Genomic DNA, 26917 nt, shown 5'->3' with positions numbered 1-26917 from the left:
TGTTTTTGCTGCTGCTGTTTCTGTGTACTCTCCGGTAGCTACTGTATTGATTGGCTATCACATGTGCTTAGCACAGGGGCTAAACACACATTACAAACCCTGACCCTGACAAAATGAAACACATTTATCGACAGACTTCCTTGTTGTACAAAGTGGGAACTGTGGGACAGTGAATGAGAAATTTGTTGATGTTTTTTTTTTTTTTTTTTTTTTACAGAACATGTAATAGTGTGTATATTCTACAATATTTGCCCTGAACAGACATGTGAACTCCAAAACACTATTACTGGATATACTTCTATACCTTCTTCGTTGCTTTTTATTGTCTTAACCGAAACCAAAACCATTTATTAACTATATTTACCATCAAAGCATCTGATCTGAAGAGCTTTTATTACACCTGAAGCGGATTTCTGTAAGCCATTTTATTTACGACAAGAGTGTTCAAGAGCTGTGGCATGAATGCAAAATTACTACACTTTAAGATACAACCACAGCTTTGGCAGAAAAAAAATAAACTGAAACAAAAATTCTGATCATAGATATTAGATTATGTCACCGCTACACTGTCCAACAACTGACAATCTGCCACTACTAAGTTAAAACACGGGTAAACCTCCAAACTAGCTCTCTGTGAGGTAGTGCAGGTTGACAATCTCCTGTAGTTTCCTTGTTTCTTCAGGTTAAATGGATACCATGTCATTTTGAACTCCTTCATAATGATAATATTCAGAAGAGAAGTGCTGTGAAGAAAACTATTTTCTCTCCTACACACCGGGACATACTTCATGTGTTCAGAAAAGCCACCAGTTGAGACAGTTATCATTATATTTAAAAGAAAGAGGATGTAGCTTTGTGCAGGCTAACTAATGTGCTTGTCAACAACACTGGTTTCAATCAGTTAGCTAAGATAACAATGCAGATATCACAGTTGGTGTTAGCTGGGAAAAAAAGTCAAAATGACAAGGTATCATTTTAATAACTTTAAAATCATTTGGATAGTAAAACATACTTAAAATTCCTAGTCAGAACTTAATTTAAAAGAATTGTAAATTCAAATCCAACAAATTCCAGTGGCATTTAAACATACTTGCTTTTCAAAATGTGCATAAAAAAACATGTTTAACATGTTTTATATTTCATTTTATAAGTGAAGATAGTTTGAGCATATTCTTCAGCACAAGTTCTTCGACTGGGTGGACTTCTTTGTTGGAGCCCAGAGGGTGTTAGCTGCTAGTGACGGAGTAAAGGCTACAGATTATAAAAAAACTAAATAAAATAAAAATAAAATTCTGCTACACTTGGTGAAAACACCTTGGGAAAACTGTGACGTTGCAGCATATTTTGTCTTCGCTGAGAAGAAACTACAGTATTGGTTTCATTTTCCCCTGAACTACAGGCGAGGTCAGACTGTATGGTTATGCCACTTTTGTACCAAAAACCAGTGGTCCTCAGATGGAGAGGAACTGTTTTTTTAGAGGTGTCACATATTGAAAAGTTGCATTTTTCTGATGTGGAAACTGATTTTTTAAGCAACTACAGAGGCTTGGTTTGAAGTGAAGAGAGTCAGGTTTACAGGTGGTAGAGTGCAGAGGAGATGGTGACTGACTGATTGGAGAGGGGCAAGACAGAAGGTTTGAAGAGTCATTAGTACTTGCTGCTTGAGTCGTTAGCAAAGCGGCTCATGTAGGCTTCATAGATGGTGTTCAGGAATGAACTGTCAGTCTGAAACACACAAGCAAAGGTGTTATTGTGTTTATCAAACATACAGTGTGTCAGTGTCATGATACTTTTAGTAATATTCATCTTACCTGGATCAGATGCAGCAATGTGGCTTGGAACTGACTTCTGGAGAGAACTCTGACCTCCTCCTGCAGCGGGAGTCTGGGCAGGGTTGATGGGGCGGGGCAGTTCTCCTGGGCAACTGCTGACAACCCATCGCTGGACTTCACCTGAGTGAACACACTGGGAGAGAGGAGCAGGGTGGGGGCCACAGTGGCGGGTATACGCTGGGGGGAGATGACCTGGATAGACAGGGACAGTTAGAAATACTATTTTTTATGATGGTTAGAAATAAATGGCAACATAGTGGCTATGCTCCAAAGTCAAAAACATCTGCCAACTGACTTGACAGTACTTACCTGAAACTGCAGAGCAGCCTTTTGACCTGCAGTGGCTGCAGTCTGATTTGGGACTGGGCCTATGACTGAGCCTGTACTTTGACTTTGAGTGGGCCCCAGGAATCGAGGGGCAAGCCCTGGACAGAGTCGAGGGAGATCACTGGAAGCCAGGCTTTGCTCCTGCTGGACCAGCTGGAGCTTTTGGAGAAGCTCATGAGGAGACACCACACCTGGCATCTGTGAAGACAGACCTGACGAAAGAAAACGAGGGACTCGATGAGGGGACTCTGACTGTAGCTTTTGCAAAAGTAGACTGGAATCTGTGTATAACTTCACTAAACAGACCCTACAAAGTGACTGTTAATTATTATTTAAGAAAACTGATATTGTACCTTGTGAAGGTCGAATGACTTGGTCACTGGTCACCTGAGATGGCAAGAAACCTGGCAAAGCAAAAAAAATATTGTTCCAAAATGATATACAGACTGTTTTTACTTTCTACTTTTTAGCCATTATTTATTATTTTATACATTCAATTATTTCTTATTAGTATTTACTTATACGTCTGATAGTTCACTTCTACATTTGCTGAAAATGCTGGTTGTGGTATACTTATTCGGTAGATGGTTGTAGTGCTTATTCATACTGTCATACTGACAGCAGAAAAGATGTCCCACCTGGTCCCTGTGGAGCTGAAGCCGACTGGCTGTTGTGCTGGGCTTCTGGCTGATGCTTAGAAAGGCTGAGAAACAGCTGCTGGTTTTGTTGCGCTTGAAGGTGGGAACATGACACAGAATCCATCATTACAGGCTGAGAGGAGAGGTGGGAGCTCTGCTGCAGAGGAGGGGCGTTGGAGCAACAAGGGGGAGCAGCAGAGGCGAAGGAGGTGGAGGGAGGAAGAGGTGGCTGGGCTTGGAAAAGTCTCTTGATTGGGTCGGGTTGAGCCTGTTGCTGTTGATGGTGATGATGGTGATGCTGTTGATGATGATGATGGTAAAGATGGTGATGGTGGTGGTGATGCTCCAGTGGCACCCCGTTGTCACACAGCCTGTTTTCAGGGGACTCAGACACAGTCTGAAGCACCCCTCCGACCCCTCTCTGTCCCTGCATGAGCTTCTGGATGGCCGGGCAGTGCTGCGGCTGCTCCTGCTGCTGCTGCTGATGAGCGGTAGTCGGACTCGGCAGCAAGCCCACAACAACATTTCCACCATCTTCGCCCACTACCGCCCTGATCCCTCCATCTGGAAACCGAGCCAGGGCGGCATTACCTCCCTTGGAGGTCACACTTCTGCCTGAATTCACTGTATCATCGTAGGTCAGGGTGCGGGCTACAGGTGGGCGAGCAAGTTTCTCTGCTGGTGAGCCCGTCACGGGGACAGCCACAGGAGGGACGGGGTCAGGTTTGGATGAATGGTGATGTTTATGCTGAGAGCCAAATAGAGTGGCCAGAGAGAGAGACTTGGGTTCAGCACCTTCACTGTCCTGAAGGAGACAGTAGGATAAGAGAGAACACAAGTGGTAGAAATAAATAAGATTTCTAAAGCATATAAAACAGTTTTACAGGAAATGATTTAGAAATCTTCCTGTACAGCACAAAGTCAATCTTTAATTGGCTCACTAAACAGAAGATACCCAGGGACAATGTACTAATGTGGAACTGAATGTCCATAGGAACTGGGTCTTTCACCTGAGTGTTCGGTTTGACAGGTATTGGTTTAATCAGGTTGGGGTTTCCATATAGAACACTGCTGCCACCAATCTCCTTTGGCTCTGAAGTAGTCTTCTCCTGAAACACAAAGGGAATGGAAACACAGAAATTGATTTTAATCTATAACATTGTATTTGTAATATTTTCCAATAATAGCGGGCTGTCTTTGGTGTGCCACTGCAAAATATGTTTTTGATCTCCTAAGCTGCAACATTATGCACTGTCCAGACGTCTCAGATCATCTGGGACAGGTCAGCTTGCTGTCCCCAGAGACAAAACAACACATGGAGATGCAGCATTCAGTTTTTATATACCACATATCTGGAACAAACTGCCAAAAAACTCAGTTTTTTCAAGGCTGAAGACTTTTCTTTTTGCCACCAGCTTTTATTAAAATAGATTTGGGACTACTTATTCATATAAATAATATACTGCACTGTAGCAGTATTATATTTATTCTCCTGTTAAATACGTCTTATTCAATTTATAGCTTTTTTATCCTCTATGCGGCCATGAGTTCCTTTTATATCAATATTATATTATTTGCAATACTTGCCTTGCCTACCTTGTCGTACTCTGTGCGCGCTTTGGTCAACATCTGGATGATGTCTACTGCCTTTCCTTCACTTCCACCTCCTCTGCCTCCTTCATTTGTTCCTCCTGCTCGTCCACCACCCCCGACACCTCCTCCTGCTGCTGGGGACAACCAGCCACCCTGAGACTGAGCCAGGACCTGCTCCTGCTGGGTCAGACTGCACAAAAAAATTCATAAACATGCATGTCTATGGTTCTTCAAAAAATTTGTGGTAACTGCCGTGAAAAGCAGTAAACTGAAGTATACTTCAGAATAAGGCTACCTCTTTGTCTTTACACCTACAACATGTTTCAGCCAAAGTAAACAGACTACTGTCACTTGAAACATCTGAAACCTTTAAATGTTGGCTCTAAAGACATAAAACAAACCTTTCGTATTGGAAAATAACTCATTCATCATTGTTATTAGTCTTACTTCTTTAAGTGTTGTATATATTAGCTCACTGCAACATAAGTACTTACATCTTCATCCTCTGGGCAATGCGTTGGCAATCCTCCTTATCATAGAACCAAATCCCATGGATAACCACTGGTGAGGAAGGAAGAGAGGGAAGGAGCAGGGATGGGAGGCAGAGAGAGAGAAAGAATTGAACTTCTGAGCATCTTACATAAACAAAAATGCAGCAAAATGTCAGGGTTTGCAGTCGTGATCCAGCAAATGCTAAAAAATCAAGTTAGCTGGTGAAATAATGTAACTGCCTGCTCAGCTCTGAGATGAACCAGCTTCTAAGGTCAGCAGACAGCAAAATGAGCCTACTGACCTGCCATACCCTGAAAATCAAATGAATGCACAGACGTGCTGTAGCACAATTCTGCTGCTATGACATCAGTGCAGGCTTGATAGATAATGTTAACGGTTTATTATTAGCCCTGTTGGGTCTAAACCCAGAATTTTAAATTAGTCATTTCCCAGGCAGGCCAATGGGAACAGAAGCCAGAAGTGCCATTACACAGTGAAACATGGGCCCCAGGAGTCTCCTGAACTATATAAACATGGTCAACAAGGGAGGAAAAAGGCAACACTAACACACATTCGTCATAGGATTACACAGCGGTAAGTAAGTAGGCTGCATTACATTACACTGTGACTCATGTTACTGTTTTCATTCGATCCTAAAAGCCTATGGAAGAAGCGAGGGTTGTTGAATAATTATCCAATTCCAGTCAGTGAGGAGAGAATCGTGTATTTAATGAAACAATATTTAGTACCAGGAAATAAAAACAGAGGAGGTCTAAAACGATCCAGATGGTCCAGATCCTCCAATGATTGAACTTCCATTTATCTACTTAGAGAAATCTATAGTATCGTGTAAATTTTTTTGACACTTGGCTGACACTTGGTGCTACGGACACATTTCAGTTAGCGTCCAACAAAACAGCCAGACATCATGTCACACCTCAACACACACACTAATTTCCTAAAATGGAGTCAAGAAAAGATAAGGCCAGTTGCAAAAAGGAAAAGAGAAGCGTGTTAAAGATAGGAGAAAGTAAAAGGACAGAGAAGCACTTATGAATGAGCCAGAGAGGCAGGATTTAAAGTCAGACCACAAAGAGACTGAGAGCGAGCGAGCACAAAAAGCAACAAGTGAGATCAACACAATGTGGTGGACAGCGCTACCACCATAGTCCTATCAAAGAACACACACACATTCCCACACCGACAGATATACTCAAAAAAAGCACACACACACACTTGGCTACAAATGAGGTTGGACAGGCCACTGAGGTCAGTATAGAGAGGGGAACAAACAAAGAGGGAGAGGCAGAGACACATCTATACACACACACTCACACACAGGGTTCAGTTGAGCCTGGGAAAAATCAGTCCAGTACCAAATAAGTAACTATAGTGGGAGACTGTCTGGTGGAGCCAGAGCCACTTAGTGCTCACTGGGGATGAGACTGCTTGACAGAGACAGAGAGAGACACAGTCAAAGTCAGAGAGCTGGAAAATTGAGAAAAAACGAGCGAGTCAGATATGAAATAGAAAGAAGTGAGGTGTGTTAGAGAGGAGGTCATCAACAAGCCCGTCAGAGGAAAAACATCAAGTCCTCAGTCCTCTTTAGCTGCCAGGAAACATATCTGTCAATGAATGAAAAATGCTGAACTGAAGTAAACTGATGTAAAGACACACAGCTGGACAAGAGCCTGTGACTGTTTAGACATGAGACAGTCTCTTTGACCATTATACTACCATGCCTCATCCACACAAAGACAGAAGGTGGAGAAAAATGAGGAGGATAACCCCCCCCCAACCTCCAGAAAGAGAGAGAGACAGTAAAGAGTGGGAGGAGGACCAAAGCCAGGGGCATCAACAAAAAAGTGGCAGTGGTCACAAGGTTAAGCTCTCAGTGTGAATGTTAGAGAGATAGAAAGAGTGGAAAGGGCTCCAGTCAACCACACTGGACAGGGAGAGAGTGAGAGGACGAAAGGCAGAGGGAAAACTGCGTTGTATGGGTGAAGGAGAGATCTGGACCAAGTGAATTGGACTGGGAATGCAACATCACATGGGTAAATAACTTCAGCAGGAGGACGACCAAAGTCTGAGACCAGTACAAGGAGGGGTCACTAACTGGGAAATGTCCCTTCTGAATATGACCGTATCCCTTTACAGTGTGAACAAGGAGTATCGGAAACTTTGGCAACAATCACTCTGCTGAAGTCAGTGAGTGATCCAGGACTGAAGCTGTGTGGTCCTTTCAAACCCTCTGTAAGTACGACAAACCAGCTCCACCAGCGAACACTGGCGCGCATGTGTTGTCTTCTGAAGACCTACAGCAGCTCTCTGAAGGGACTCCGGTGGGACTTGGATAAATAAGAAGACATTTTTAACTTTAGTAAGACTTCAGAGATTTATTTTTTTGAGTCTGGGAGGCAGAACACCAAACCGTCACTGTTTGTTCTAACTTCTCTGTTGAGACTTTGCTTTTCAAAGAAAACATTTATAATTACATCTGATTTATATGTTTTTGTTCAACTTGCACAGAAACGTCGCAGTTTCCAGGAGGTTTAAATGTGCTTTGACAAGACAGTAACCGTGTTTGGCTCTAACCCAAACTGCACTACTGGGACAACTCCAAGAAAACTTTTTATGTTTTTTTCTCAGCTTTCGTATAGTTAGCAATCCTGTCGTATTTTTAAGCCGTTCTGTCGTCCGAGATGGATTAGGTGTGCTTTTGGTACAGTGTGTGATCATTTTTGTGGAGAGAGCTCACAGCTTCAGTCATGATGAACAGTGCTGATGTTCTTTTAATCTGTATTTAGTTTGCTGGAGGTTGGTCAGGGGTAGCTGCTCTTACACTTACGCACATCCATGCTTGGAATAATTGTTGTCTGAGAAGAAACATCACTTCCTTTGTTTGTAGGAATGGAATTCATGGCATTGGAGGAGGAGTATATTTTGAGGTTTACAGCTACCGAAACTCTTATCTGAGAAGACATTATTACCATTGTTACATGTGCCTTTTCCCTTGAAACTTAACTACATTCAGATTGCACAGAGTGAGATCTTTTGCTAGTGAGGCCCATTTCTAAGGAGGCATCGCCAGAACTGCTGTGACAGCTGTATGTGCACTACCTGACCTGACAAAGGGCCTTTTACACACCTAGATTCAGTGGAGCAGAAGAAAAATCTAATCCAAGGAACTATCACAGCACCTTTATTGAACCTTTTGCCAGATCAGGAATTACTGGAGCTGCTACTAAAGGCTAAACTGAGCACCTTAAAGAATCAACGAGACAATTTCTACTTGGACTGTGAGACTACTGAGAGACCAGTGGAGCCATGTTGAGAGGCCTGTTTCAGAGGAAACCTAAACATGAGAGACTGGAGGAGGAACCTGAGGTCAGATTTAAAGGCTTGCTGGTGTCAGAGAGAGACCTAGGATACACATATGTCCAACCTGGAGGTAAGACTGTCCATACACCTCATATACAGAGCAGCACTGATATGTTAATTGGAGCGCTAGTGTAATGAGAAAAAAAGTATGTTATATGTATTTATCTATATCTATATGTACACACACATACCCACACAGTACCACATATAAACTCTATATTAAACAGAGAATACTGATACCATAACCTTAACTTTTAGGAATGTGTGTATAACTTGTGAACTAAATAAGCCTTTGGGGATAAAAATAAGCACTTCAAAGGATTTGTTAAAAGTCTAAATATCTAGACTACCTAGCTCAGACACATTCACTGGCCACAGCCAAAATATCAAGGCAGTAACAGTGCCAAGGTTAGGGGATCAACTCCCTGTACAGATAATGGGGTAACCACAGCATTACTAGGGATTGTAGGTGCTTATAAGAAGGAATGTAAAAAGTCTCCTATCAGTTCCTGTGCACTGGGATATTTGCCAGAGGAAATAATGACTTGCTCCGGCTACATTTCTCCTCTGTGAATCTTGCCCCGTTCTGTGGTATATCTCCGCAGCTTATTTTTAGCCCGGGGTGCCACTTTGTGCCAACTGCCATTCCAGGAAGTTACGGCAACACTGAGAGCTACTTGTTTGTCTAATGATAAGATTCCACGGCCCCTCCGCACAGAGGTCACGACACAGTGGGACTGGCAGCATTACCAACAGCCTGGGGCCAAAATACTATTATGCATTAGATGTTAGCCAGTGAAAAAACATATTTTCTGAGCTGAGACGCATTCCTGAGCATACAGTTTTCTGGAAAAGATCCCTGCACCACACATGTACCGTCATCCAGTCAAAATGGTTGGTGAACATTAGCTTCCTCTTGCAGTCCTTGGGACATTTTGATGTCTCTTAGAGTACCTGAGGTGCTGTTTCTCTGGTTATGTGCATGTGTGTTTTGTTGGCTAAGTCTCGCTCAACCTTGTCAAACAGCTGCATACTTAAAAAAAAAAAAAAAAAAGTAAATCAGAGCAACCATACTCTCTCCTTTTTTGGGTGTTTTATCATCCACCTTCAAACAGAGTAATCAGCTGGAGCCACTGACCATTAGGTTTGCTATGCACCCACCCACTCTTTAACTCCAACCCATGTTTTCTTTTTTATCGGAGGAAATAGTCATCAACTGAGCTGCGATTACTGGCTTTAAGTGTTTTTAAATTTCTTTCCTTCCCAGGCAAAGTGAATTAGCTGTTCTCTTGCAATTTATTTCCCATTACTGATGCTCTGTCAACATCTTGAGGCCAGAACTATCACAGATAATCTTTAATGTTTCCTGAGTGAATTTAAACCTGGTGCAAAAGGTGTAATGAGGTCACTGAGTAAAGTTTATGTCATACACATCATTTCGCTGGACCTTCAGGATGTTTAATAACGGCTATTGTTGTATAAGTGTCAGTAAGACTGATGAAGTACTACAGTAAAGGGATCAAAGCAGGCGAAAGGAATCCAGTGGTATCTAAACACCGCATTCCACCTGCCTCTTACTGAGCCTGATGGAGAGTGTGAGGCCAGAGAGGGAGGGAGGTCTGTGTGTGTCAGCAATTCCTGAGTGTGTGTGTGTGTTTAGATTATCAGTGACTGTTGTGGTGTATCTAATCTCTGGCTGGCTGGTTTTGTAGTGCTGTCAGGCTCCTGTCCCGCAGGCACACTCTGCAACGTGTTTGTGAGTATGTGTGTGTGTAAGCCAGATGTAAGTCTGAGAGGGAGTCAGGCTGATAGACTGCACCAGAATACCTCTGCTCCTTATATGGAACTAGTGGTTCCTACTCAAATGAACCGCATGCTGCACACTTTGGTCACTCTGTAAAATTGTCCGTCTTTTATGAGCCCTGTGGCTACATAAACACCTGCAGTTTTATGTGTCATATGATCACACTGCTTTAAATCAAATGTACCTATCCTAATTTCTTTACTGTTTCAAGATTTTGGTTGATAGTCACCATAGAGTAGGCTACACTGAAAGTGGCTGAGCAATAAAGCTGTCAGCTAACACATATAACTCTGGCACTGATGATCATGATTCAGTGCAATGGACATCACACTAAAAGAAATGGCAGTGGGTATAAAACTACACTAAAGGTGTCACTGCACATGCTGTACTCAACACGTGTTGAGAACAAAATGTGTCCCATGAAAAACTGAGGGCATTGATGATTAATAGGCAGACATAAGAAGTGTGTCTGTGTGTTCAGCTGTGTGCCTTACTCCTTACATCGTGCATTGCGGTACAGCAGGAAGGGGTCCTGGAGCTGGAAGTCCAGGTCTTTAGTGATTGGTTCTGTCAGATTCTCCATGCTGAGCCTGTTCATTATAGTGAAACCATGCCTGGGAGATGCCAGCCTGAAATAAACAGGACACAGCATAGATATAAATGTAAAGAATTCATGCAAAAAAATAGTCTTTGATAAACTGGAAACAAAAAGTACCTCAGCTATCACAATGGTGATTAAACAGTTAAGCTAAATGCAAGTTCAAATTGTGAGCTACATGCCACACTTTTTATGATTTTCTTTTAATTCTCATGTCAGGGAGAATTCTGCATGTCAAAGAGCTGTGCTGGACTTCTCAACAAGCACCATATTAAGTACAGTTTGACATGGAAAATATTTAGGCTGCAGGATGTCCAACTCTTACAACAATTTCCTTACCTTGTGTAGATAAAAAGGGTGCCTTCCACCTCGGTCTTTTCCTGAAAAACACACAGAAAGAAAACCAAAGTAATACTTTTATTCATTTGTGTCAATGCATGTTGAGGCAAAACATGTCAGATTGCCTTAATATTAGACTGTTATCGTCTTGAGATATTGTGTCATAGATTATAAAATAAAATAAATTAAAAGTCTCCACTTACGAAAAATTAACTCGTTAGACTCTGAACAACCATCCACCTGGGTTTCCTTACTGATATAACTTTAGATGAATTAAATGTGTCAGTGACAAAGCGCGCCTACTAGGGAGGATGACGAAGCTAAGCTAAGTTAGCACGAAATCCTTAAATAAAGTTCAGACTTACCCACTCATTTGATCTGTTGTTGTACGTATACAGAGCGACCTGGCTGGCCACGTCCACGATGTTGTTGATGTACGGGTCCTGTCGCTGCAGAGCAGCCAGGCTTATGTCCAGTCCTTTAGCGGCAAGGCAGCTGCTGCTACCTGCAGAAGTCGCTGTCATTGTTCCCTATGGAGAAGTTAGCTCGCTACCTAGCTTCAGCGGCTAACGAGTCACAAAAAGATGAGATAAAAACCAAACCAGCGACAGGGAAGAAAGACAGTTAAGTCGGCAATTGCACAGTAGCCTGTTTTGCAATTTAAGAGTTATAAGTTTAAAAAGTTAAAGAGTTATCGACCTCTAACTGCCATGGCTGAGTTTGTTAACGGCCATATTTAGCCAGAGATATTGTAAACAATCAGACATGAGTAGTTGCGCACAAGCTTTGAAGATTTCAGACTTATCAATCAACTTGAAGAAAAAAAATCGATTCAGCGTGCGGGTGCACGGAGATCTAATATTATTTTGTTTAAACAAGTCATTGTAATGTCAGGAGAAACATACCCAACGATCATCACTAAAAGTAATCGCTAAACTTACATCAGGTGGGTTAATTTCATTGCCAGTGGGTTGATTATGGAATGTGTTTTTTATTCTGTTTTATGTTGATATTTACTTTGGTAACTGGGCTGAAATCCTCTCTTCTAGTGGTATTTTAGAACACATTTCAGTGTGTGCGTGTGTGAGTGTAAAACCATATTTTGCTGTGCATTGAAGGGTCTTTTAGTACTGTGAGAAAATCACGCCATTGTGTTTGTTTCTATTTGACTCTGTTCTATTTTAACTTTATGGCCCTGTCACTTCTCTCCTTACAAATATGCAACTGAAGTTTTTTCTTTGTCTTTCATCTGTGTATATATCTGCCTGCTAGGCAACATAAACACTGATAATGATCTCCCAATTCACAGTTACATTTCCCTTCAAATGCACTAGGGGGCATTAAAGGGATGGATAATGGATAACACACAATCATCCCTCCTTTTCCTTCACGAGCTGGAGTTGATCTTAAAACCAAGCAGGAATTCATGACAGTGTGTTAGTAAGTATCCATGTAACACACTCACTCACAAAAAAGCGAATATAAATTCATTTCTGTTTTGTTTTTTTTCTTCAGTGGGGTATCACTGATTTTTTTCTCTTTAGACAACACTTCAGCATACATATCTCTCTTTATTTCTATCAAAACTCACTTGTCATCCGACATTTGTGAAACTAAACAGCATGTTTTTATTTTGTATTGAGAGACTGTAGGTCGTTGTTGTGCTCTTTGTAAATGGGCGATAGAAAAGCAGAAACACAAGCAAAGGGAGTGTTTACTTTAGAATGTGTTTAGTACCTTGTTCATGGACCAAGTTAAGGTCATTTTGAGCACAGTTTACAATGGTGCAGTTATCGAGGCAACATTTCCTTCATGTTCATTGGTTTAAACTTGCAATTTCCTGTTTTATTTTCACCTTCATGCTGCTGTCCCTGTGTGTTTATGCTGTATGTTGAAAGTTGTTCTTCTTGTATCTGTGTTCATTCAGATGCAGAATTTTATGTGAGATACTGTATATAATCAACCATCTCTCAGGTTCAGAAATGAGACTTATCCTTCCTGTTAGGAAACTTAACACTCAAGGGCAGAACAGTTACTGATACAGGAACAAGACTTTCAGGACTGTAAGTTCTTGAAATCCATATCAGCCATACCCATATATTACTGTATCAGTTGGATCACCTGATAGTGAATCTCCATATTCAGTTCAACATATCTTGTTCTGTTGTAAGGGCACTTGAGGGGAAATAGCCCCTTCATTCTGTATGCATGTGATAGCAGATTATTTCCTGTATATAAAATTTGCACTTGCACCTCTCCTCTGCAGAGCTTCAGTAATTAGATTTATACTGCCACAAGTTGGAGATGTACAACAGCTGATGTGCATCCATCAACAGCCACATCAGAGTGTCCTTGAGAGAAACAATGAACATCCAACTGCTCACTCAGTTTAAGCAGCTCTGGAGGAAAACACCTGCTTTAAATGCTTTCAAGTGGAAGTGCCACTGTGCCACTGCTGTCCACAACCTCTCCTCTTAAATATGAATGAAACACTTCCAGGTCAGGCTGTGACACGTCTGCCTCTCCATTAACATGAAAATAGCTGCTTTGTGATTCAGAATGGGTCTGTTTGTCTCTCGGCAAGAATCTCTATTACCTTGTCAGAGTGTTGGTGTCGGCCATCTGTGTGTTTCTAGGTATATGTGTCTATTTGTCAGTGTGGTATCTATCTGTTTGTCAGGGGGCGTGTGTTTGTCAATGATGAGGCTAATGAGTTATCCATCAGCAGGTCAATACTGTCAATAACCATTCAGTCAAGATTGAGTGCTATTGGTGGGGATAGGCCAAGAGATGCTGGTGATTGGCTCACAGGTAGGAAGGACAATGGGATGTATCTACTGAGCAAATTATTGAAATTTAACAAGGGAAGAGGTGTGTATTGTTCGCAGGGATGGCCACTGTTTGTGTTTGCACACTGGAAAAAATGTCTGAGCATATTTTTAAAATAGACATACTGTATGTTGAAAAGCAAGTAGAGTTTTATTTTTTTTTCATTTTATTTCTGCTTTGGTGGATTTTGCAGCCTGGAGAACATGACTTAATCTCTTCAACAGTTTGTAATAGTTAGCAAGTAACATCCAGCCAGTTTCTTAGAATATGTGAAACCTTGTCAATGTAATGTAGCAGTATAATTGAAGAAGAAGATTTTCTTCACTAGATATTTTACATAACCTTTAGTAGTTAATGTTTCTAATATGTTTAATTTCATCTTGCATTTCATTTTATCCCTGTAATCTTTATTTTTATTGCTTATTAATTTTGGGGGAAAAGAGAGAAAAAGTACATTATGTAAATGCCAATGCTTAAATTTCCCAGAACTGACTATGTAAGAGACGGATTTGAATATTTCCCAATTTGACGATGGAATGGATCCCCTCAAAAAAGTTTCATATTCATATTAAAAGTGTGAATCCATCAGATCTTAATTTCAGTCAGAAATGGCAATAAATTAATGAAGGTCTAGCATCAAATATCCCATTGTGCAGCTGAATTAAATAGCCCCCTCTGTAATGAGGGGATTCCCCTTTGACTGACCAGCAGATTGTTGGTTTCCCACATGGGATACCAGCATTTTAGTGTTTGTCTGTTCAGAGATTCCCAGAGACCAATTGCGCTTTAGAGTCACACACACTAATACACATACAAAGGGGTCGGGAACTACAAATATAGAACAGTCATAAATAGAATGGATATTCCATGTGCGGCTGTATTACAGGGGACATTTGTGTTTGTGTGTCTGTGTGCTTGTGTGTCCCCTGGGTACTAGTGTCTGTTCCCACGATCTGCCCTCCATCCGTTCCTCCTTCCCTCAGTCCTTCCTTCTGTCTATCTTTCCATTCACCGGCCAGTGTAATTAAACAGAGGCTGATTTGGCGAGAAAGTCGAGGGGAGATTCAGACCTCCATTATGCCTTTCCCTGTCCATCTGTCTCACTACCACCACAGGGCTGACTAAGTGAAGACGAGACAACTGACTAATGATTGTACTTAAGTGCAGTTTTGAGGCTTTGTACTTACTTACTTCTCAGATTTCACATAAAAACACAGTTGATAATCTTGTAAAATACACTGCATCATTGAAGATTAAACCACTGGTTCCCAGCCTTGTTGTGCTTGTGGCCCCTTTCAAATGAGCAGTGTGTAGTTGGGACCCCTTTTCATACTTCCTACTGTGTATGAGTTATTAGTTCCACCAAGGAGGCAAGGAGGCTTTCTCCAGATGGTTTCATCTAAATAACTGTTTTAAGCACAATGTAGTCAAATTAGAAAACATTTCACAGAAAGGTTAATATTAGAGAAAAGTTTAAAAACAGAGAGAGAGAGAGAGAGAGAGAGAGAGAGAGAGAGAGAAATATTTCCCAGCAGACCCTTGTTTTTTTTTTTTTTCCTTTTCAACCTCATTAATCATCTCACAGCCCCCCAGCTTTGTCTTGTAACCCTTTTGATGGGGTTGGCTGCCATGGGTTAAACTACAGATTATAAAAGAGTTGATTAGCTCCACCTTGACCAGCTTAAGCTGCTTGAACAGTAAAATGCTACTTATGCACTGATGCATCTGTATTAACAATCTGATAATGTGTTATTTGGTAATATGTGAAATGAATCAGTTTTTTCCCCCTGCAGAACATGTATTTACTCACTGCCGAAGTGTTGCTTTTCCTAACAACAGTACATTCAGCATGTACTACAAAAATTCTGGGAATGTTTCCATTCATTCATCAGCACAGGCACTCAACAAACCTTAATTTCCCTCCAAATGTACAGTATATTAATATAACATCTTGCATCACAAAACGCTATTGTTCAGAAAAAGACAATGCATCTGTCAAATGTCATCAATAGAATCATTTATCAGCTGTCTCCCTGTCTTTACTATGTCTACAGTGACACATGTAGACAAAAAGCTTTATTCTATTACAGGATGGTGGGTGGTGATTTTGCACTATGGCACTGAATAAATGAATACAGGCTGGGTTGAGTCATCAGATTCACCTCCTGATTATAGCCTGCAGTGAGATTGACATGAGGCCTGCACATTGTGAAGTTCGTCTTCAGTGTCAAAGACAATTATATGGGATGGCCAGCACCATAATTAGAATCTGGAAATGCTGCTCAGTACCTTCGATACATCCTGATGTACTACTGAGCCCAATAATTCTGTTTTGTTCAGCATTGCCGTATCATTTTTGTTACGCATTTGACATCTCAAAATCATCCTTTAACACAAAATGCTAGGGCAGAGTTTGTGTTATGTGAGTATGTCCATAAAAAGGCAGGAACTGCTTTTCAAAATAAGGTCAAGAGCCTTCTGAAGGCTGAGTAGATGGCGGAAAAAAATGTTTCTTTCATTTTTATCTTTTATATCACGCTGCCTGTGGAGAGCTTTTAAGAAAACAGCTCAATTTAAGAACCGACATGTTATTTGTGCGAGCAGGTCTATCCAAAAAGCCTCAGTAGGAGCTGTAGAGCCAAGTTGACTCAATGTCATCAAAGCCTGGTCCAGAGCTATTTAGTTAAGAGCTGATGTTGCTGACTTTGTTTGACATTTTACTCCTAAATGAGCTTCATTTCATTGTTGTGTTACCTAGGAAAATGGGCCCATGTCTCCAGAAAATGACTTTGCGTGCTTTAGGGGCCAGAACAAATTTGTTTCTGGCCATGGAGAACAATGTCAAAACATACATCACTGTCCTGAGGTTTAAAGGAAGAAAAAAAAAAAAACATAATTGAATTCTAAATATCGTTTTTATTGTCCTCTAGATAAAAAGGTTCACATTCAGTCTTTGAGCACTGACCTTCCTGCGTCAGTCTACCTCATGATATTTGAGTCTGTATTTACACAGCATCCAAAGATCCAAAAAAAAAAAAAAAAAATCAAGTTCCTTGTGGTTTTGCCCTGTTTAAGAGAGCCATGAAAAGATCAGAGCTTGAGTCATGAAAGAGTTGAAAAACCAGATATTTAGTGTGTGTGTAAACACAGCCATGGCCAAAGAAAAGAATGAGGCTGAAGCAGACCAGATGTGTAGGAACCAAGGGCAAATCGGATGTAGGTACATCTCTGATCTCTGTTTCTTCCTGCACAAATCAGAGCCTGCGAAAGGTTTGAGCCTGCTATGGATCATTATCCCCCTTCTACCTCTCTTTCACTCACTCTTTTTCCCTCGCACACACACACAAATGTGCACATTTTCTCTTTCTGTTTCCTCTTGCTCTCTATCTTCTTGACTGTATCTCACGCATGGGTTTCAGACACCTTCCTTTCCTTTTTTTATGTCTTTTCTCTGACCCTCTGCTCCTTTTAAGATCTGGTGAGCCTTCCTCTCCTCCCACCACACACACACACACACACACACACACACACACACTTCATCAACATCATCATCTTTGCCTTCATCATCCCCATCATCATCATCATCTGGATACCAGCCGTTGGTTCTCCACTGTTGCCTATACAGTCTCCCTCCCTCCTTTCTCTCTGGCAAACTCACACACACACACACACACACACACACACACACACACACACACACACACACACACACACACACACACATCTGGAAACAGTCAAAGCGTCTACATGAACGGGGAGGGGGGCTACCTCTCTCTCTCTCTCTCTCTCTCTCTCTCTCTCTCTCCCCTCTCTCTCTCTCTCACTCTCTCTCTCTCTCTCTCTCTCTCTCTCTCTCTCCCCTCTCTCTCTCTCTCACTCTCTCTCGGTATCACTGCAGAGCTGAGCTGCAGGGGCAGCAGAGGCAGAGAGAAGAGAGAGCTCCAACTCCCGATCAGTGAGACACAGGCAGACAGACAGACAGGCAGGCAGGCAGACGGACAGACAGGCTCACAGACTGACTGACAGACACACCGTCGGACCATCATGGACTGGATCAGGACAGAGAAACCCGTCTCCGGATGAGACAGGACGGCCTGGCTTCTGTTTTTTGGGGGGACTCTGCTATAGATACGTGGAATAACCGACAGCCTATTGGGAGATTTAACCCCGTGCTACCCGTGATGGAATATTTACACTCTTCTCATTTTCTAATTGTTTTCCTCTTCTCTTCCTCCTCCTTCTCTTCCTCCACCACCACCACCTCCACCTCCTCTTCTTCATCCTCTCACATTTTGACACGCTGCTGAAGATGCGCACGAATGCGTCTTTTGCGCACTTCCATTGCGACCGTCACTGACAGCGCCCGTGCTTTATAACCTTTTCAAACCTTATTTTAAAAAAACACAACAAGGGAGAAGGGAGAGAGAAAGAGAGAGCGAGAGAGGTGTGAATTGAATTGAACGCGGTGCTGGTCTCATGTTTCTCGCCTAGGGCCCGGATGTACCGAGGGATGCACCGGTGCGTTTTCCCAACCGGTTCCGCCGAAAGCTCCCTCTTTTTTCTCGCCTTCACCTCCATCATGGGGATTAGGTAATATTCACTCCATCCGAAGAAACCCTCCCCATAAATAAAACAAAGGAATACCCAAAACTGTCCGTGCCAGGCAGTTCTTTCTTCTTTTACCCCCTTTTTTAATTTCTTTATTTTTGGGGGGCTTTTTTTCCTCTTGTTATTTTCCCTCCTCCTCTCCAGCTTTTCCTCTCTCTCTCTTCCATTCACCTATAGGGATAACGCCGGACTACATTTATGGTAAATGAAAGCAAAAACATGTACATCCCGGAGGACACCCTTGAGAACCATCAAGGTATGTAGTGTCTTTTTGATTTAGAACTGGCAAACATCTTGTAACTGTGCATGAGAGAGGGGAGGGAGAGAGGGAAGGTGGGAGGGAGGGAGTAAGAGAGGTATGATGATCTCGAAATGGGGATGGGATGGGGGAAAGAGGGAGGGGGGGTGTTAGCTCTCTCCTCGTTTTCAACAGATGGACAGATGCACTTCTCTGTCCCCCACTTTCCCTCCGTGTGCAGTTAGTTTGTTTGATCCTTTATATGCAGTTTGTGCATCAAGTGAACTTGTTTCATAATCACGCAACAAGGCTGCAGGTCGCCGCGGACAGATATGGATGAGGCCTTTTCCCTGCTTGGTTCAGTCCACACTTGTGGGTTTGACAGGCCTGTCCATGGGAGAACTGTGGCATAATGGGTGGGCAGTGGTCATACTTAGCCAACAGGCAGTTGTAGGTGGAGAACATTATTGTTTGAGACACATTTCCAGCACAAAAAGAGAAAAAAAACAACAACTGTGTGTGCAAATTATTTGGCAGATCTTGTCTCCCCAAGGCTTTTCGTTTAGGGAACAAACTAAACAGCACACAGCCTATGTGTTGTTGGCCGTGTGTTAGAAATGAACAGTGCTCGCTAAGGGGCAGGAAATCGTGCAGCGCCCACCGAGACGCGCACTCGACCACTATCGATCCTCACTTCTTCTATAATCAGTAGTCGAATTTGTCACGTTTGAATCCAAGTTTTCATGTCCGCAGGGTTCCTTAATAGCGACGCGGGTGAGAAATCGCATAGAGATGACAGGTGGCAGTAGGAGGGCCTGCAGGACTTATTCGTCTGCTGAGAATTGGGTTGATGATGTTCTATTTTGGGGATGGCAGCGGTGGACAGTGGGTTGTTTCGCACAAGACACGAGCCCGAAGTTCAACGTGACGACTTTTTAAGTGTTTAAAAAGCAACACATGCGAAGAGTGAGTCGAAATCCGGGGGCTGCGGTCTGTCTTACGGTGAGGAAAGGGTCTGTTTGCATTGCGCAGTATTACGCGTCGCTCCTTCCACCCACGTTGCAGAGAGCAAAGCCCAGCAATGCATTCGTTTATGGCCAGCCGGACCTTGTAATTCAGCAGGGCGTGATTTATCCGATCACTATTATCATCTTCATAACTATCATCGTCGTCGTCGTCCACGCCTTCGTCCACCACTTCCATCACAACCACATAACCTCTGCCTTGGCGACAGGTTCCATAGCAACAGGGGATGAGGAGAGGGGTGGCGGTGGATATGTGTGTGTGTGTATGTATGTATGTAAGTGTGTGTGCGTGTGTCGCAGCGAGGCACATTCACCAACAGTCAACTGGTGACAGTAATCATAGGCTGCATGTTACCTGCAGAAGCTGCTATCATGTTCATCCAGGTAACATACTTTACAGGCAGCTTAAACATCATCACGAAGGGCAGGTGTGTGTGTGTGTGTGTACAGTCTATAAAACAAATCACAGCTTGATTATCATGATGCCATGATGTCATCTTTTCTATTATTATCATCAGAAAGGACCTTTGTGTCCAAGATGCCCAAAGAAGTAATGGATATCATCATCATAACAAGTGTCATAATCACATACTGTACAACCTGTCTGCCTCTCAGCCACATCAGGAAAAGTACTTGACAACCCAAGGAGACACAGGTAGTGTCTTGTTATACCTTCAAAGAGCAAAATATAAAATTCTTTTCAAGATTAGGTGATCAGCCTCAGACGATCAGTGCCACTGTCAACTTATTACTGCCCTCTCATGTGATCGGTACTTTATGCCACGTTAAAGCCTAATAAACGAGTTCAAATATGACTGCAGAAAGGATTTTAGCTTACGTGTGAGTTTGCAGCACAGATCCACATCACACAGCAGCAAACCATCAGATTAGGCTTGTGGATGCACAGCGTTTGTCCCATTTGTCTATCAGAAGTGCTAAAACACGTACAAACTTGACTGTAGTGACCTGACTGTTAAGTCAGAGTAAAACAATGCACCGGACTTCTCTCCGGTCTTCTCACATCTGAGAGAAGCAGAATACAAACAGTGATACCTCAGTGTCAGTGTCTAAGTTTGTAACACTTCAATAACTGTCAAGCAGCTGTCAATAGACCAATGAAAAATGAACTGTCCGTGGTGCTGAAACCACCACCCAAGTAGACTCCGTCCCGAGATGAATTTGCTGCAAATCCCACAGCAATCTGACTTAAACTGCTCTTAATTTACCATGATGAGACAGAAGTTAAAAAGCTTACTCAGACGTGATTCTGTCAGCTTGAAAATGTTTGTCAGATCAGGTTATTTCATTCAGTTCAGTTGATCTGGAAAAGTCCGGTGCATTGTTTTACTCTGACTTAACAGTCAGGTCACTACAGTCAAAGTTTGTACATGTTTTAGCTCATGTACAAGATCACTGGCTTTAGAAGGAGCCATTTGCATGGTATATAAGGATCAAAGTCAAGGCAGCCATATTGAATTATATATACTAAACTGACCTATATTATCCCCTTTTTCATTTGTTAAAGGCAGTGGTGAAGTGGCTATTAGGAAGATGGACATATTGTAGAAGGCACTTAATGAGTTTCCTGCAGATGAAAGATGACAGCTCTCTGCAGTGTAGTGTAGTTATTACAGAGACCATCCTTTGACAAAAAGTTTCGACAGTTCAGTTTACCTCCACCAGCCAGTCGGATGCTGCTCTGTATGTGACCCTGACCTGTCTCCTCGCTGTCGATGGAGCCAAAAGAAAAGACAGATTTCTCCTTGAGGGATTCAGGGACAAAACATCCCACACAGAAAAACAGAGCAGATGATGTCTTACATTCTGAGGCTTTACATTACAGCTCCTGGTGCCTACCACCAGTTTGCATCCTTATATCCGCTCTGTAATTCAAACTGTTGATGTTCCACATGATTGCACTGAATGCTCATGTTCATTGAATGAACGAATTACACTGCATCGACATGATCTTGATTTTTTTTTTCTTGTGCACACACGAGCAGAAAAACAACCCAACACACAGACACACATGGAACAACACACACCTGTGGCATCTCATGTCATTGCACATAGAGCTGAGAATTGTTTTGAATTACACACACACACAGACACACTCATTTCAGCAGCAGTTTTCAGCAGTGTAATCAGTGATTCTCCCTGTGGGCCTTGTGCCAGAGGCATGATACCTCTGTTAGGGATATTAATTGGTTTCCGATGGTTGCCCTGGGGTGCTGGCCACCTGCCAAATCACTTCACTCTAATGACTTGACTTGATACGCTCAATGATTCTATTGAAGTCACCTCAAAAGACATGTTGCAACAACCACTGATGTTTTCGTTTTGTATGTAGCTTTCCACATGGAGCTGTTGCCAGGTCATGTGTCTGCAGAGGCTTTTCTGTGCGGCCATGCTCACACAAGCATCTTCCATTCATCAGCTGGACTTAGACTTTAAGGTAGACTTTGTATTGGTAGACACTGTCAAAGACAATGATTATAATTAAGAAAATGCAACTGATTCAGTGTATTTTTTGTAACTAATCAACAGCAGGTGGCAAAGTTGTTGCCTTCTTCGATTAAAGGCAACAACTAATCAAGTATTTGTTTCAAACGTACTTTAATTAGAATCCACAGGGGCAGAGAAACAGCTAAGAGAGCTAAGCCATCTATCAGTATGCCTGATGGAAATGGAAACCTGGGCAATTAAGCACAAATCTACCGTTACTCAATCCAGTTGTTGCTCAATATCAGTTTGGAGTTAGTTTCTGGCAAGGTGAAATGGATAGAAACCGGTCACTGGATAAGTTTTGTCAGATTGTTTAGGGCTATTTGTCTGCAACTTGAAAGGTTTTCTTTCAAAATAATAAAAACAGATATTTCTGTCTAATCCTGTAGCCTGGGTCTGTGTATTTTTCATTGCCAAGCTACATCTAACTGATTATCTGTTTGACACCTTAGTGTTAGTTTGGGATGGTAAACAGATGATGTGGTTTTTCAAACCCGCCTGAAGCCAGTGTTTACTCAGACATAATAATCCTGAGGTAGAGTAACTTAAATGTGAGTCCAACGTCTTTCGTAATTAAGTGTTATTATCCTCAGTGAGGAACCACTGCTAGACTCATAATACGTTTTTAGGATGGACATGTTGGGCGGTGAACACAAACACTGACAGACTTTTTTTTTTTTTTATTTATATCCAACAACAAAGAATCCACCTTGTTAGTGTGCTTCAGTAAAACAGGACCCATTTTGATCAAGATTATACCCCTGTACCCTCACCCTCATTTACCATATAAAAGCCAGCCAAATTAACTTGCATTTACTTTCTAAGAAAAGAAGGAAGTGTGTGTTAGCTGGTTTGTGTCCATGTCTGTGAGTAACAGAAAGAGACAGGGACAGAGTGTCTCTTCTCAGTGATCGTTTCTTGCCATGGCTTACAGAGACTGCAGTAATTCAGGGCTGAGGCACAGAAGCTGGCAAAATTTTCAACTTTGCCATCTCTCAAATTCATTCAACCGCAGTTCTGCTGATGACCAGTGAGCTGCTTTACCACAGGAACTGAGGTTTAGTAGTTGTTAATTCAGTAGCTGTTTTAGAGTAGGGATGCAAAGCAAACTTTATCTGGATAAATCAGAACATTAGCTAGCTGGAAAGGCCTTTACTTCTTCTACTTTTTACCTTGATTCATTTCACTATCCTTGATGTTTTTGCAGTAATGCCTTTTAGAAAAGGAGTCCAAATCTGTGCAGCAGAAGCAGAGATATCCTGAATTTTAGGCCTCAGTATGGCTCAAACACCAAAAATGCTGGATCCTTCAATGCCCGTAATGCAACTCAATACTGTAGCATCTTCCGTCACACTCTCCCTGCCTGGCTAATACCCACATTTTACGAACTCTGTGCTCCTGGTTTGCAGCACAGGCATTATGGTTCAAATTCATAGCATCCAAGCCCCTTGTGGCAGCCTTGGTGCAGTCAGCACTGCCATAAGGGCTGAATCTGAGATGAATCTAGGTGGTTGTGAGATTTTGACTTTTCTCTGCTATAGCACAGTTTTTCCTCACACACTCTGAGAAGAGAGTGTTTGCATCAAGGGGTCACAAGCAAAAAATGCAGGGAACTGCTGCCTCACACCATCAGTGATTCAGGCTCCATACGGCTGTACATTACATGCACAGCGTCAGACTACAGTAGTTACAGTATATGTGTTTATAGATGTATTAGTCACTACGAGGTTACAGCAGCTGCAGTGGAGGATGTAACGAGCGATTAAAGGCCAATCAGCATTAAACAAGTTTATGTCAGCGCCTCAGAGTGTGTCATGCCTTTAACTTTAAGGATGTGACTCAACAACAGCTGCTCTTAACGTAAAATGCCATCTGAGAGACAAAAAAAAAAAGAAAAAGACGCATGGAGGGAAGGAAAGAGAGGAGGGGCGGATCGAAGGAGAAATAAGAGGACAGAATGACAGATTGCATTAAAAGAGATAAAAGAGAAGAGTGAAGAGTAGAGACAAAAAGGAAAGAGGAAGCAAAATAGACTGGCTGGCAAGGAAACTGAGGGATAGAAGGGAGCAAATGGAGGCAGCCAATGCAGAGAATAGAGGGAACTGTAAGAGAGAGGAATAAAGGGATGAAATGAGTGAGAAATAGAGGGAGCGATAGAGACAGGGGGAGGGCCAGAGGAATAGAGAGAGAAGAGAGGGAGCACAGGAGGAGGAGGAGAAGGAGGGAGGATTATCCGTGACTCTGTCTTGCTTAAGCCCCTGGTTGCGTATTGGAAATCTATCCAGAGGCTGTCCTCTGCTCTTAGAGCTATCGGGCCTTAGTCTTCATTTCTGGTGGGACAATACTCCAACATCAGCAGCACAGAGTGCATGTGTGTGTGTGTGTGTGTGTGTGTGTGTGTGTGCAGCTGCAACTCACCGCCTGCCCATATGCATTGTGCCTGCTTGGCTGCCTCCATCTGTGGAGTGTGTGTGTCTTTCCCATCTCTGCTCAGTTTGGATGAAATCACCAATGAAAATAATAGCAGCATGCTCTGTTCTCCTCCTTACTTTCTCCACCTCATTCTCTCCCTTGTTGAAGTTGTTTGAGCATCTGTTGCTTTCTTACTTTCCAGCCCAAAACATCAGCTATAATGTTCATATACTTTCAGATAACATGTTTACATGCAAAACTGCAAGCAAGTTATACAGAAATTAGAATTAAGTAAGAAAAGTAGCGTCACAGCTTTTAGCCCAAGCTTTTTTCCTTTCGTCTCACAGGCTTTCTCCAGCTTAATGCATTTACGCAGCACTTTATGTAGGCTCATCAATTCTTTTATTAGATTACTGTTATTATGGAAAACATGATTTGACCAATTCCATGAAAATGATAAAGTATATAAACTATAATACATATGTGTAATTAGTTAAAAAGTTTATTTTTTCCTTTTTCCATGAGGATCCGTAAAACTAAACTACATCCTTGCATCCCTTGAGCATTTAGAAACTTGTTAAATATTTAAATCTTACATGTCGTTTACATCTTACATGTGACCCTCATGGCCTCCCTGAGGAGAACTCCAAGTGTGTACGGCGTATACCCCCAATTCTGCTACAGTAAAATGACGTTTCCGTGCTCTGAAAAAAAAAAACACATGAACATCTGTGTGCATGTGTGTCTGTGAGTGTGTATGTTTCCTAAGTTACAGGAGAAGTTGAGGGATGACGAGAGACGAGAGTAGAAGGCAGTCTATATTATTCATGCCCATCCGTGCATCTTCCCCTCTCTCTCGTCTGCCCTCTCTTCCCTTCCTTCTCTCTCCATCTGACAAAGTGTCTTCACGCATTTTCCTCTGTACATAATTTGCTTTGTTTTCTATCTTTTTCCCCCTTTTCCTCCCCCCTCCCCCCTCCATCTCTCAGTTAGCCACTCAGCATTAGCTCATTTGAAGGTTTATCGTTCAGTGAGACCGCATTTCCTTTCTTCTGTGAATTAATCGGTCCATCTGCGTGCACTTACTGTAACATCTTGTAGCATTTGCAATAGATGTAACCACAGAAAAACAAGATACAAAACACCATTTATTGTCCCTGTGGAGAATTCACTGTAAACTCAACACTCAAAACCCTAAATAACATAAAGTGGACAGACAGCCCACAACTCCAGTCACTTGTCCAGTGTTCTACAAGCATTAAGACCTAAAGTTAATGTGTCCTATAAAGGTAACTCTATTATAAACTGCAAACCTACACTGTGTGCAGGCATAGTTTAATCCTAATACAGGTGTGCTATAGAGGTATGTGTTATAAAAGGTAAAATGTATAAATCTAGGTTTTACAGCTTTATATAAATCTACTTAACCATGTGAGCTTGATGCTGTAAAATGTTGTTCCTCTGTTCAGGTTTTGTGTGTCTTTGCTATCAAACTATTTTGCGGTCACCTTTTGACAACATGCAGATTGTGTGTCAGCAATGATAGTTTTGTCTTGAGGTCGTGAGGCTGAGGTACAATTTGATTAAACGCTGTCATTGTCATGTATTTACCACCAATGATTCTGATACTGTCTGATTGAACTGAATGATTTCTCTGTTTTAAAATCATGGAATCATTTTTAAATGACTATTTAAATTTAACATTTCTCACTGCATTTCTCCCATTCTTACACCCAGTGACAAGTTTCACTGCTCCTTGCCAGGCCATGCCCAACTCTGACCTATGTTACACTCAAGCACACACACACGAAGTGTCGATAATTGCAGCACAGACTCATTCCTCTACAGACATGAGACACACCACCTCGTCACAATTTTCATGAGGCTAATTTCAGAGTGTGAGGAGATAGAGAGGCAGCGAGGGGCAGAAGGAAGAATGAAATGGATTCAGAGGAGAAAAAGAAAGCAAGTGTTCCTGTGTCTTTGAGGGGAAATGAGTCCTAAGAACTAAATATACTTACCTGTCGAACAGCTGATTGCACATAACATTAGTATGGTTTGAAAATTCTGGTGGAACATGCGTCGCTTTAGGAGCTTGTATTAGTAGATGTAAAAATGTTTTGCTCTCTCTCTGGGTGAGATTGTCACACCTCTCGCCCTGAAGAAACCATGCCGTAAATGTTTCCTTGGTTCTTAGTAAACGTACATACTGGTTTTTTTTTAATTTTGTCTCACAGGAAGTGAGGTGTGAACCATAAAGGATGTACCGTCATGTGTTTTTATCAGGCTTTCAGTT

General features: G+C 42.0%; 2 protein-coding genes across 4 annotated transcripts in view; one reads left to right on the top strand and one right to left on the bottom strand.

Moving 5' to 3' along the window:
- Positions 1 to 135: 135 nt before the first annotated feature.
- Positions 136 to 11744, bottom strand: dcp1b (decapping mRNA 1B). 2 transcript variants are annotated; one of them, XM_041029880.1, is made up of 11 exons: positions 11370 to 11744; positions 11005 to 11045; positions 10569 to 10696; positions 4885 to 4951; positions 4385 to 4580; positions 3808 to 3906; positions 2798 to 3602; positions 2513 to 2563; positions 2142 to 2371; positions 1812 to 2024; positions 136 to 1725 (listed from the first exon to the last, which is right to left on the bottom strand). In XM_041029880.1, exons 1-11 carry the CDS (start codon positions 11526 to 11528, stop codon positions 1648 to 1650), a joined length of 2067 nt encoding a protein of 688 aa, XP_040885814.1. In that variant the 5' UTR covers positions 11529 to 11744; the 3' UTR covers positions 136 to 1647. The 2 variants fall into 2 exon arrangements, with proteins under 2 accessions (XP_040885814.1, XP_040885815.1); XM_041029881.1 differs by having other exon boundaries at positions 4394 to 4580.
- cacna1c (calcium channel, voltage-dependent, L type, alpha 1C subunit) overlaps positions 8210 to 26917 on the top strand; it is a 173738-nt gene continuing 155030 nt past the window's right edge. Inside the window, exon 1 of one of the 2 annotated variants that reach the window (XM_041029878.1) lies at positions 8210 to 8333. In XM_041029878.1, coding sequence (XP_040885812.1) covers positions 8210 to 8333 — 124 coding nt within the window. Of the gene's footprint in view, positions 8334 to 18639; positions 18698 to 26917 lie in introns of those variants that run through there. The other variant, XM_041029877.1, reaches the window with a different exon arrangement.

The sequence above is a fragment of the Toxotes jaculatrix genome, chromosome 22, assembly GCF_017976425.1.
Source record: "Toxotes jaculatrix isolate fToxJac2 chromosome 22, fToxJac2.pri, whole genome shotgun sequence".
In the NCBI taxonomy this organism is placed as follows: Eukaryota; Metazoa; Chordata; class Actinopteri; family Toxotidae; genus Toxotes; species Toxotes jaculatrix.
The sequence above is the reverse complement of the archived record's forward strand: the minus strand, read 5'-3'. Positions and strand labels throughout refer to the sequence as shown.